This window comes from Carassius carassius, chromosome 40 (assembly GCF_963082965.1).
Source record: "Carassius carassius chromosome 40, fCarCar2.1, whole genome shotgun sequence".
Lineage (NCBI taxonomy): Eukaryota > Metazoa > Chordata > Actinopteri > Cypriniformes > Cyprinidae > Carassius > Carassius carassius.
This window is the reverse complement of record NC_081794.1, coordinates 16,856,372-16,869,251: the sequence shown is the minus strand read 5'-3', so window position 1 is coordinate 16,869,251 and position 12,880 is coordinate 16,856,372. Positions and strand designations below refer to the sequence as shown.

General features: G+C 38.9%; 1 protein-coding gene across 21 annotated transcripts in view; it reads right to left on the bottom strand.

Annotated features, from left to right (window-relative positions):
* LOC132122239 (neurexin-1a) overlaps positions 1 to 12,880 on the bottom strand; it is a 175,692-nt gene that overhangs the window by 35,405 nt on the left and 127,407 nt on the right. For all 21 annotated transcript variants that reach the window (XM_059532247.1, XM_059532250.1, XM_059532261.1 and 18 more), the window contains one exon: positions 8,098 to 8,279. In XM_059532247.1, coding sequence (XP_059388230.1) covers positions 8,098 to 8,279 — 182 coding nt within the window. The remainder of the gene's footprint in view (positions 1 to 8,097; positions 8,280 to 12,880) is intronic.

Genomic DNA, 12,880 nt, shown 5'->3' with positions numbered 1-12,880 from the left:
CTCCAGAAACCTGGAGGACAGAAGAGCCACTAATGATGTGTCTTATTTAGGAAAAGGTGCAGGTAGAAGCTTATGGTGTATGACAGAGTATGTGTACCAAATCGGGGATGCTGATCTGCCATGGCATTCAGCTTAAATGAGCTGGTGCATCCAGGAAACCTCAGCCACTTTACATAAAGAGCCTCTCAGTAATGCTCAAGCTAATACCAAGGGAATGCGTTTAATTGGATAGAACACCCAGACATGCAATATATGCTCTCATAAATAACTTGTGTTTGATATTAGGTCAAAATATCACACCGTGTGTGACTCAATCCAGAGTGCATGTGCCCTTATGTTTGAGAACTGCAGGTTTAGTGAAACAGATAAATGTGTTTTGTCCACAGAATAATTCCACTTTGGCAAGCAGTTCTTGTTGTTTCACCCCCTCCTTCTCCTCTCTTTATTTGTGTGTCTCTCTCTCACGCACGCCAGCATTCGCGCGCTCTTGCAAACTCTCTTTATCTTCTGGTAAGGACTGGATCTGGTGAGATCATGAATCTTTTTGGCAGCAGAGAATTCTTTTCCAAGTTCTCTAAAAAACGAAAATAGCACTCTGTCCTTGTTCCTCCCGAACCTGAAAACCACATGCTTTCATGGGCGTTGTCTACAGGAGATATCCAAGACGTCATGTACATTGTCTCCCTAGTGCTGAGGGAAAAAAACAAAAAAGGGATACAAATACAAACGGCGGCCTGAATGCAGTGTCTCTCGCAGACAATATCATTTCATATTACAATCGACATATCCAAGGCAGACTGGAGCGCTGCTATTTTTGTAGTGATCCTTGTCAACCCGTCACTGGGCTTCAATAGTAACACGTTCTTTCATGCATTGACTCTAATCTGAAGAAAAAAGCATTGTAAACATATTTTTTTTAAATGCAAAGGAACGAGTGGGCTGAGTTTGTCACAAAGAGAGCATTTAAAAGAACACCTGTCTCTTTTATTTTGATAAATACATTTAAATATTCGGCTTTCACTTCTTCTGCCATCTGTCTTCAGATACTAAAGATAGCAGAGGCATGGTTTGCCATATGGCGCACTTTTTCAAGAAAAAATGGCTGACGAAGACCAAACATTAAATCGTCTGTGGCCAGTCAAACTGTTCTCCACGCCACTCGCAAATTGCATAATGACCTGGCATATAGTTTGACGGTATGTAAAAATGACAGAGTGCATGAATGACTTGTACTCAAATTATGCGGGTAAGTGGATAGAGGAAGCAAGTGTCGCTGAGTTTCGACTGAGAGAAACAAAATGGCATTTTTCCAAAGCACTGGCTGTTTCTATCTAAGCTGCTGGGTGGAGACAGGCTTAGTCCGCACTGACGGTATGAGGTCAGCAGACACTTTGCTGTCACTCAGAGCCATGTCACACGTCACTCATGTCTGACCAGGTATGTCCTGCCCACTGAGACACAAGTGAAGCAGAAAATCAGCATCTGTCACTCTCTTTCACTTTCACCTCCATCCAAATGTGAGTGAGTGTGCATGCATGTGTGAGTCTCTCGGGCTGTCCGGAGTCACTTTGACTGGAGACATCTAAAGTATAAACAACATATACAACAAAATATGGGGAAAAAAATATTTATATATATGGATCCATGTTCAAACAGTTTGCCCGAAATTAGAAATTATATTTTTTCAGTTGAACACAAAGAGTGATTTTTTAAAATAATATCCTGTTTTCTTCTGTATTCTTTTTCATACAATGAAAGTGAATGGAACTTAACCTGTAATGCTCTACAACAACAAAAATGCAGCATAATCTTGTTCATATAAATTGTGTTCTATATTATATATAGTCTTCTGCTGCCGTATGTTTTGCCATACGAAAGTCTAAAATGTAAGTTATGAAAGTTAATGCACTGATCTCTGTTTAATGGACTACATACACTACTGTTGAAAAATGTGGGTCTTTTTTGAAATAGTAATTTAGGCTTTTATTCAAAATGCAGGGACACATTCAAAAGCAACAGTAAAGACTTCTACATAATAAATGCTGTTTTTATTTATTTTTCTCACAGTTTCCACAAAAAAAAATAAAAATTATTAAGCAGCACAACTGTTTCCAACATTGATAATAGATTCAAGTAGAGAATATTTTAAAAATGTTAGTATTATTTCAAAACATTACTGTTGTTACTGATTAAATAAATGCAACCAACATTAAAAATCATACCAAACCTAAACTTTTCAATGGTAGTGTCTACAAAAATGGCATATTGATGCATTACACTATTGGTTCTCTCATCATAAAATGTCTTTAGTGGTAATGACACCACTATAATCAATACTGTGATAGTATATGTTTATATAAAAAAAAGTTCATGATTTTTTTTTCAAAAAATGTAGTCCCCATTCACACTTTGTGCACCATGGAAGAAAAAGTCATACGAGTTTGAAACAAATACAGTGAGTAACAATTTTTAGTGAACTATCCCTTTAACATGGTCAATGTCATCTCAGCACAGGTGTTCTCTGAAAGCTGTTTCCTTTCACATCCTTTCTCTCATTCTCTCACACACACATTCCCTATCCCCTTGTCAGTACTACTGTTCACACCTCTGTACCTCTCACTGCTGAGTTAGCTGTGATCCTCACCATTCTTCAATTGGACTGATGTGCTCATTAGACTGCCCACACGCTCAATCCCCCCCCCCCACACACACACACACTTACACACACACACACTTACACACACACTTTTGGCATTGAGAGTGTGAGAGGTCAGAAAGTGCTAATGATTTGGTCAAACCCCAGGGGTATAATCACTTGGCTTTGACTCGTTTACAGTCATCATCCATTTCTCTTTCACTCCTGTCTTGCTTGGCGGCTTGCACGGCTGCCACAAATGACCGGGCGGTCCGCAGGGCATTTGGCCATGGGTTTGAGCAGCTGGCAAGCTCATCTTGAGCAGAAGAAATGTACTTAATAGGCCATTACCCCTTAAAATGTGCCGTTATGCTGAGTGAAAGAATGTGTACCAATGGGGGTTTTTTCTGTACAGTGTCTGTCTCACTGTTCCTTACAGTTCTCGCTCTCAGTATTATTTTTCTCTCTCTCTCTCTCTCTCTCTCTCTCTCTCTGCATAAGCAAGTGGCTCAATGATTTGGGGTGAACGATGACTAATGATAATCCCCAGTGATGGTGATATGATGAGATTTAAATGAACTCTGTCACAAGTGGTTAGGGTCATACGCAGAAATGGGGCGGGGGATTGGGGAGGGACGCCACTGTCTGTTTGAAAAATCAGGACATCAAGGGCTGCTCGTTAACATGGTCAATGATCCTAAGTTAATTCACTTTCAGAAAGGCAGTCTCTGGATAATGATATCCTCCCAGCCTACAGACAGGTTTATCAAAACATTCCGTTACATCACTGAACAGTCTTGCCATTAATATATACTGACATACTTAATCTTGTCAGTGCCTTAATATAATTTACGAAAATAGAAGGGAAATTTTTTTCCCCTTGTTAATTATGGGGTAAAAACGATACTGGATATCTATAATGATTTCAACTGCTTTATGGATGGTTAGTGATGTAGGTACAGCTAATTTACCCTCCTACACAAGGCTGATTCATTTAGTAAATACCTTTTATGCTGGCTTAGCAGTCATCAGTTCAACAAGCATCAAAAATGGCAGACGAAGCACTGCAGAGACTCCACCAGTCACACATTAGAATTAGCCTAGATATCCACCGCTAATCGCATCAAGACATTAAGGGCCTTTAATTTGCTCATAAACATTCCCTGCCATCCCAATGCCAAAAAGCCATATATCAGTCATGGATGCCTGATTAATTGTCACGCCAATATATGGAAATATATAATCTGTGATAATCTTAATTACAGGCATTATGTAAAGTGTTACATATCTTGGACTTACGCAACTCCTGCAAGTTCATTTTATGATGCATTTCACGAAGACATTACTGCTAACTACCACCTTGCATTCTTTAGTCAATATCTGAGCTGAGATGCGAAGAACAGAATGTTCTGAGTACATGAGATGGTAAATTATAACCCAGTCTACTGGGCATCTGATATCACAAGCTCTGAGCTTGTGTGATTTTGCTGATTGATAACACATACTGAAACAACGTATCTGTGCTGCAAATTTACATAGGGCACAGGGTTCGAGAATAAAATGTATTACAAAAATAAAAACTTTTATTTTTTTGTGCGCGGAACATAAGTAAATGTTTGTGTTTCCAAACGAACATATTAAGTGGCGGAAGTCTCCGCGTTTAGCGCAAATCCCGCCCTGCAGATGATTCTAAGGCCGGCGACACACTGGATGCGTGCCGCAAGCATCTCAGCTGCGTGGCGTGTCCGTTTTTAATTCGGCTCCCATGTTAACAGGTTAGAGCTTGCAGACTGCCTGCGGGAGATGTGCATCTCAGGCGCGGCTCGAGCCGCGCGGAAAACGCGTGCATGCTAGAAATAGAACTGAGGCCTATTTTTCACGCGACACGCAAGCGTGTTGGAAGCGTTTCCAGGCAAAATAGAATAGGAAAATATGTTTATATGTAATTTTGTACACAAATACATATTAATTCATGACACTTTGATGTTTGAATGTCTATAGGTTGACATAAATTCAGATATAAATGTCATTTAAAAAATAAATTAATAATTATCGATTTTCAAATATTGCACCTGTCAAACATAGTCTATTTTGCCGTCAATACTGTTGACGGTGTCCTTTATCAATAGGCTTTATATTTATGCTCAACATGAAGTATAGATATTGTTGTCATGAAGACAAGAGCCTGGTCTGTCCGCGGTCTCCCTCTATGTCACCTACAGCAGCAGCAGCGTGCCAGCGCCGCGTCAGTCACGATTCTGGTGAAGCAGGCCTACAAGCTGGGATTGGTAATGCTGCACTGTAATCATAGTTATTTATTTATATTTTTCATTATATTTTATTATATGATATTTGTTTGAGACTGAGAGTATTTAGTGGAGAACTTTGCAGCAGTATTTTATTTCTTATTCTATTTTTATTTTATATATATTTTATTAAAAAATATTTAAAAAAAATAGTGTATAGTAATAAACAACCTGCAGTTTAATGTTTGCATTCTTTCCTTTACTGTACCGAAAATGAACCGAACCGTGACTTTAAAACCGAGGTATGTACCGAACCGTGATTTTTGTGTACCGTTACACCCCTAATATATATATATATATATATATATATATATATATATATATATATATATATATATATATATATACGTGTGTGTGTGTGTGTATAGGATTCATCTTAAGCAATATTCTCATCATTTTTTTTTAAAATTTAAACTGAAAAATACAACTGCATTAAATCAAATATGGCGGGCCATCACAAATAAATTAATGTATAGGAAACACGGTAGCACTTTATTTTACAGTCCTGTTCCTCATATACATACTATGTACTTATTATAGTAATTACAATAACTATGTAATAACTAGGTACTAACCCTAAACCTACCCCTAAACCTAACCCTACCCCATGTAGTTACCTTGTATTACCAGAACTTTCTTAGATAAATACACTGAAAGTACACTATAAGTACATGTTAGTACACGTACTGTAAAATAATGTGCAACCGGAAACACTGCTTTTCAACTAAAGTAAAATACCAGTAGGTGCCAGTAGTGAGCGATTAATTAGTGAGTCACTGAATCGTTCATTCAAATGATTCGTACAAATGGCAGATTCATCAGATGCTTATGAATGGGCTAATGAAACTTTGACTCAACCGATTCGATGTGTTTCCGCCTAAAATGTAAGTGACCTAACATAACTGTATTTGCTTATAGAACTGTTTATAGAACAATTAAACAGTTTAAATCGTAATGGTGAAAACGTTGTGTGATGTTGCCCAACTAACTGTATTTTAAATATAAAATCTTTACCTCAGGATTCTTAGTAAGGTCACATTTTTCCCTGCAATTAAAAGTGATGAGGATTGAAGCTTTTAAGCGCAAAATGAACATAAAAGGATTATATAATCATAAAAAGATAGACAAACCTAATTCGTTTTTTTTCATAGTCAATTACTTTTATTTTATTGAACCGAATGGTCAGGATACTCTTTTAAAAAATTACTTATTATGTTAGAGAAAAAAAAGAGAAAATCGTACAGATTTGGTACAACAAATCAGATGAGAGCGAGTAATGAGAGAGTTCAAATTTTTAGGTGAACTAACCCTTTAAATAAAAGTATGAAGTACATGGGGGCATTGCAGCACTTTAGCTGAAGTCATATTTAGACACCAGCAAGTATCGTAAACTCCAGGGCTCAGCTGGAGAAATCATTACCTCACCGCTCTCGGAACGCATTTGCTGAGGCAGTCGTGCAACAGTCACGCCATGATGCCACCCCTGAGAGAACTCGCTGGTTCTTCTGGGAATCAAGTTTGTGATTACAGCAGGAGTGGGCATCAAAAAATTAGAATGCAGGAAAAATAAATAAATAAAAACACATACAACTCTTCGAACCTCAGTGCCGAATACTTTCCCGTCCCCCTTGCCTCCACCTCCTCCACCTCCCACTCCTTAAGCACAGCGTGTCATAGGAAATGCGGGTTCTATCAAATAGCATCTTCTGAGCAAGCTTTGGTAGCGCCTTCTGTTCTGAACATTATACAGATTTTATTCATGAGGGCGGTCTGAGGCGCTGGAACTTTCTAAAACAGACCAGCACTTTGAGTGCTGGAGGAGGCGTAGAACACTATGATTACCCTAATGATCATTCACAGGGCTCGTCGGGAGCATGATTTTCTGTGAATTTCTACTCTGGGATTTGTGTGAGAATGAATGAACAGCGGGAAATCTCAGGGGAATGTGTGTACTAGGTTTGAGCAAGTTCAGAAGTCTGAGACCATTTAGACCTGGAAATAAACTTTTAAGATTTTAAATCATTTAAAACAAAACAAAATTTTGAAGTAGACTAGAAAAAAAAAGTTACGGTGTGGTTCTTGTTTATTTCATGCCAAAATTTTGCCAAAGTTTAAATCAATGTGTTATTTGCTGAATCATTGTAATTATTTGTGAGAATTAGTAACAATTTCTGAGTAAAAAGTTTTAACACCAAATTTTCATTACATAAAATGTAAAAAAAAAAAAAACATTTCAGAGTTAAAAATTAAAGATTATTGGCATTCATTTTACAAAAAAATAAAATGAAATAAAATACTACTTCAGTGTTTCTACCTCAAAATTCCAAGTTTAAATCAATTTGTTATTTGCCGAATCATTGTAATTATTTGTGAAGTCTATTGTTAAATTATTTGTGAAGTTTAGTACATTTAGTTATTTCTAAGTAAAAATATTTCAAGTTTTCATGACATAAAATGTAAAATAAAATAAAATAAAACTAAATAAAATTTGAGTTGAAAATAAAAGAAAGATTAATGTAGTACATTTTACAAGACAATACTCCCAGTCATTCTGCTTCAGAATTCCAAGTTTAAATCGCTGCGTTATTTGCCGAATCGTAATTATTTGTGAAATTTAGTAACAATTTCTAAGTAAAAACTGTTTCAACACCAAATTTTCATGACATAAGAAAATAAGAAAATAAAACAAAGTTTAATGGATTACATTTTCCAAGACAATACTCTGACTTACCAAGTTTAAATCAGTGTGTACTTGCAGATTCTTTTCAAATATTTGTTACATTTACTAGTTATTTCTGAGTGTAAATAGTTTCAAGCCCAATACTCTTCACATGTATACAGGATTCTGTAACAGTTTCTGGTCTAAATGACTATACTTGTGGCACCAGTCATGCGACTCTTTGCAACTCACTGGATAATTCTCACATAATGCAGGATAACAAGACCATCAGGTTTGCAAACTTGTAAAATTAATGCAGCTCATTGCTGTTGCATTAAAGAAAAAGGGGGTTGGCAATAAATACCAAGAAATTCTGAAATTCATATCATTTATTGTAATTAAATGAATTGTTATGTTTTGAAAAAAAGCTGCATTTTCACTAGTGGCCTCAAAGTTTGTAACCCAACAATAAGTGTGTTTGTTTGTGTGAGACTCACAATCTGAAGCTGCAGGTAGTCTCCCAGACCGGAAGAGCTGTCCACCCTAACCAGCACTGCATCCTTCTGCTGGGTGCTAAAGCCGACAGCCAGTCTGTCGGCTCGTGTGCTCGGTCTGTCGTTGGGTGGCCATGTGTACACAATGAGCCCTCCATCACGTCCGAATATGTATGTGGTTCCCACTGCAGAACGAGAGAGAGAGAGAAACAGAATATTAAATGCAAGAACATCAAAGTAAGTGGGAAAAGTATTTCCATTTTGCATGTGTGTGCGTGCATATGCAGTGCTCTGCTCCATTACACAAAGCGCGGGAGTATCTTGATGAACCCATCAGAGTGCCAGACAGCCCCTGCTGGTCCCTGATTGGCTAAATTATAGCCCTTATGTGACCCTCGCTACGCTGATGTCACCAGGAGCACCTGTGTCTGCCGAAGCATGAGCTAAACAGAGTCGCTCTCGCTACAACCACTCAACGCACGCAACCCCCCATCCAAGCCTGGGGCTGATTGAGCTGATTACAGCCGCTCTCTTCACCCGCCGACACACCGGACAATCAATCCAGCCCCACGGCCCCCGGCCCAGCGCCTACTTCTGCATGAATTTATTCTGCCAAAGGTGGGCAAACACGGCACGGACTAGACAGCTATTCCTGCTCAGAGAGATGCATGCTAATGCCTGATGGAGCTAATTACAGTGTCAGAGGCAGGTAGCTTACTGTGAGCGGGGTCACTGTGATTAAACGCCTGCAGGAAGGTTTCTCTGGGTTTTTGCATCGAGAGATAGAGAGAAACGCTACTAATAGAGATGATCTCATTAACTGGCGGACAGCGCTAGCTCTTTTGATCAGGTGTGACTTCAATTGCAAAATGGGGTGAAAACGCTTCGATTGTGGCAGGTGCAGTCGGGGTAATGTTCGCAGAGCAAAGAGCCCATCAACCTCAAGATAACAGCCTCGGGAGATGCGAGACTCACTTCAACACTCTCCTCTCGGCGGAGCGTGACTGCTGCGCTTCTGAGCTCCAGATGCAGATAAGATGGATGGCGAAGCAACATGGGGAAAAAACCCAGAGGAGGCCGGAGCTCTCAGAAGAGCAAGAGGCCCCCCGAATTAAAGTGCTGAGAGTGGTTTCAAAAGGGCTGGGTTATTTCCTGGCACGTTCCTATATTTGCAGAGCCGTGTTCATTAGCTCCACTCTGTGTGATTTTCACCAGCGGGCTCTCGCCGGCACCCCTTGAACGCATCTCATTGAGCCTGTTTCACACCGTGTCAGCGATCGGCTTGACCCCCTCTGGGGCAGGCACATTTGCTTACACGGGTACACAAATGTTCACGAGCGCGCACGGATTCACGCGCAAACTAACGCCCGGTTAGTGACGACTCCCTTGACAGGCTCGTTCCAAACGCAGGGATGTGAGCTCTGCTCATTAGCGGGGCTCAGATGGTTGAACTTCACACACACATATGCGCACAGGCCATCATGGATGTGAAGCGGAGAGGGATGAGATTTCGGCTCTGTTGAAATCTGTTTCGTGCGAACCGCTACGGCTGCCTGCCTCATATCTGTCGCTCAGTATGACGACAATTCGCAGCTGTGGGTGAGTGAATGGATTTGCCGGGAAGGGAAGCATAAAGCTGTGCAGAGATTTATGGGCACAAATGGGAAATACACAGTGCACTGAAAGTTAAAATCAGTGCAATCAACTTTTAAAAATACAAGATGACATCTGACTCATACATGCATTTAAAGGGATAGTTCACCCAAAGATGAAAAGTCAGCATGTCCTTCCAAACATCTACAACTCCTTTCTTTTTATGAACAACAAATTATATTTTGAAAAATGTCTCACCTTATTTTGTCTATACAGTGGGATTCAGTCAACTGTGTAGACAAATAAAACCCAAATATCTTGGGTTACACTAAATTGGTAACACTTTATTTTAAGGTGTTCTTGTTACACATTACATGCACTTAATATTATAATAACAATTCATTATGCATAATTATATCCAAGTAGCAATAAACTAAACCCTAACCATATAGTAAGTACATGTTGTTACTTAATATTATTAATAAAGAGTAACCCTAAAATGTAAGTTAACCTTGTTAAAGAGTAATTACACAAATAAGTATTGAGTGATATTTAACATGCTAACTTTAATGTACAATGGATTTTGTTGGGGATCAGTTGCAAAATTTACTGTTATACACTGCGAAATAAAGTGTTTCCATATCTTATGTTGTGTTTCCCAGAAGAAAGTAAGTCTTGCAGGCATAGAACGACGTGAAGGTGAGTAAATAATGAAATGTTTGAGCCACCTATCCCTTCATAAAATAAAATAAAATAAACCCCTAAAAGACTGATTATTAATTTATTAAGAGGGGGCTGACTGAACTTTTTTTTTTAATGCATCCACTCACCAAGTAAATAAATAGGCATGATTTATTTATTTATTTTTTGATGAAAAAACATTGAAAATTTTGTCATCGAAAAAATGCACTGCAAATTGGTATGAGAGAAAAAAAAAACGTGGAATAGGGACACGTTTCAAAACCAATATTTGTTGCAAAAAGTGGGAAATCTGGGTTTGAATCTGGCCTGCGTTAAACTTTGATCCTGTTCTCCCCTTTTCTCACCATCACTTGCTGTCATATCTCCACATTCACTATCAAATAAATGGCGAAATGATGAAAAATTCTACTGGATTCTGTGTTCGTGTAGTCTACTCTTATCCCAGCTACTTGGGAGCTTCTCCAAGACACCCTCTTTTCTTTTCTTTCTTTCTTTTCTTATCTCCCTCAGCCTGACTTTTCACTCCCATCCCTGATGTGGTTAAGGAGCTTGCTGCCCTCCCTCTAACAGGGTTAAACCTCTTCTCTGAAGTCTATTTTCTGATGCTGTTAAATGAGGCAGGCTCTTTGTGCAAGCCAGACCATTAGCCCCTTAAATATGTTCCATCATCTCGGCTGGGTGGGCAGCTGGGTCTGGATTTTAAAGAAGACCCTCGCTACCTAACAACTGTGTGGGTCTTTCCACTCGAGTGCCCTTCTAAGGTCAATCAGCATGAACAAGCAAAGGAGAGAGGGCCGACTGCTGCCCAATAGAAGAGCTGCGTGTGAATGCTTGGGAGAGCTGTTCTAATGAGATAGATATTACCTGGCCCTCTGGAATCCCATCATAGCCTTAATCTACTTTTTGTGCTGGTGAAATTAAATTACACACCAGCTTCTTCTTCTGCCAGGGTCTCAGAGGCTCCATATGGATCCATCTCCACTTTTATACACAAGCTAAAAGACTACTTCTGCTTAAAGGAATAGTTCACCCGAAAATGAACATCCTGTCATCATTTATTAGCCCTCCTGCTGTTGGCATACATTTTTGAAAAAACATAAGGGTTATTAACAAATGGTAGAATTTAAATTTTTCTGTGAATTATACCTTTAAGATGCTTTATTTGCATTAGGCTGTGAACGTTCCCATAAATGCTTCATCATTTATGACAGAATTTTCATTTTTGGATGAACTATGCCTTTGAAGACCCTTTTAACACCAAGGAGTGGAATGATAAAGAAATAGGAATAGCTCAGATGGTAAAGCATCATGTTATACAACAAAATGCAATCATGCGATCATGGGTTTGATCCCAGAGAACGCACATGTAAATTACAATTTTGCATGACTTCTGTGAGGGTAGGTTTAGGAGTGGGGTTAGGTGTGACCATTCATACGCATTTGTATGAACTAGCCACCTAGTTAAATATGTACAAATTGACGTGAGATCAGGTTGGACCATGTAAAAAGTCCAAACATTGCATTTAAATAAACAAGCATTTTGATTGGTAATGACAGTCATACGTCATTTCATGATGACAGACTCAACACGACACCGTCATTATTTTTACACCCACTAGAGGGGATATAACTTTAAAACGTAAATATAGGTTTTAATAAGATGCTTGCACAAATGACTTCAGGACAGTCTGCTTTGTAATTATTGTTCTTAGTGTGACCGGGCCTTAAGACTCTTTATTTGCACTGATGTAGCCTATCAGTTAGCATATGTTCTCTGACACAGAAACATAATGAGACATCCCCTTGTCCACTCTTCAACCTATAATTTAATGCATAAAAAAGTTATGAGGATGAAACAATTCAGATTTTATAATCTGATCTCTTGGATCCATGTTTAAATGTAAAATCAATGACATCCAATACAGTCATTGTCTTCGGGGTTTATACGCAGTAAATCATACTGCTGAAAACACAATATTTATAAGCTGCGCTGAGCTGACTTTCCATCAATAAACGTTTCAGAAACACAAAACATTGTGTTCGTGTCTTGGAATGGGGAATGAATTGAGCTCCCACTCTATTCTGCTTCATGTCCCTAGATGCCTCTTTCCTTAGAACAGCATTGTGAAGGCCCTGGCAGTTTGGTCTAAAATTATGGTGCATTGTGTTGGGTTGCCCACCTCCTACTTGCATGCTAGAATGAGGAACATCAGTCAAACTCTGCAGGGTTGGAGTCATTCACCCGGTGGGCAAACACACACATACACACATGCGCATGCACACACATACACTACAATACAGTTCTGCACGTCAAGTGTGTACACGTAAGTACACACATACACAAGCAAACACACATGCACCCCACTGGTATGAAAATGCTGTCAAAATAAACAGAAGGCAAAGTGAAGACCCCACATAGAGAAGTATACAAAAATCTAAAAGTAACACTTCAAACCACCAAAAATGAAATGACGTGATGCACTATAACCTT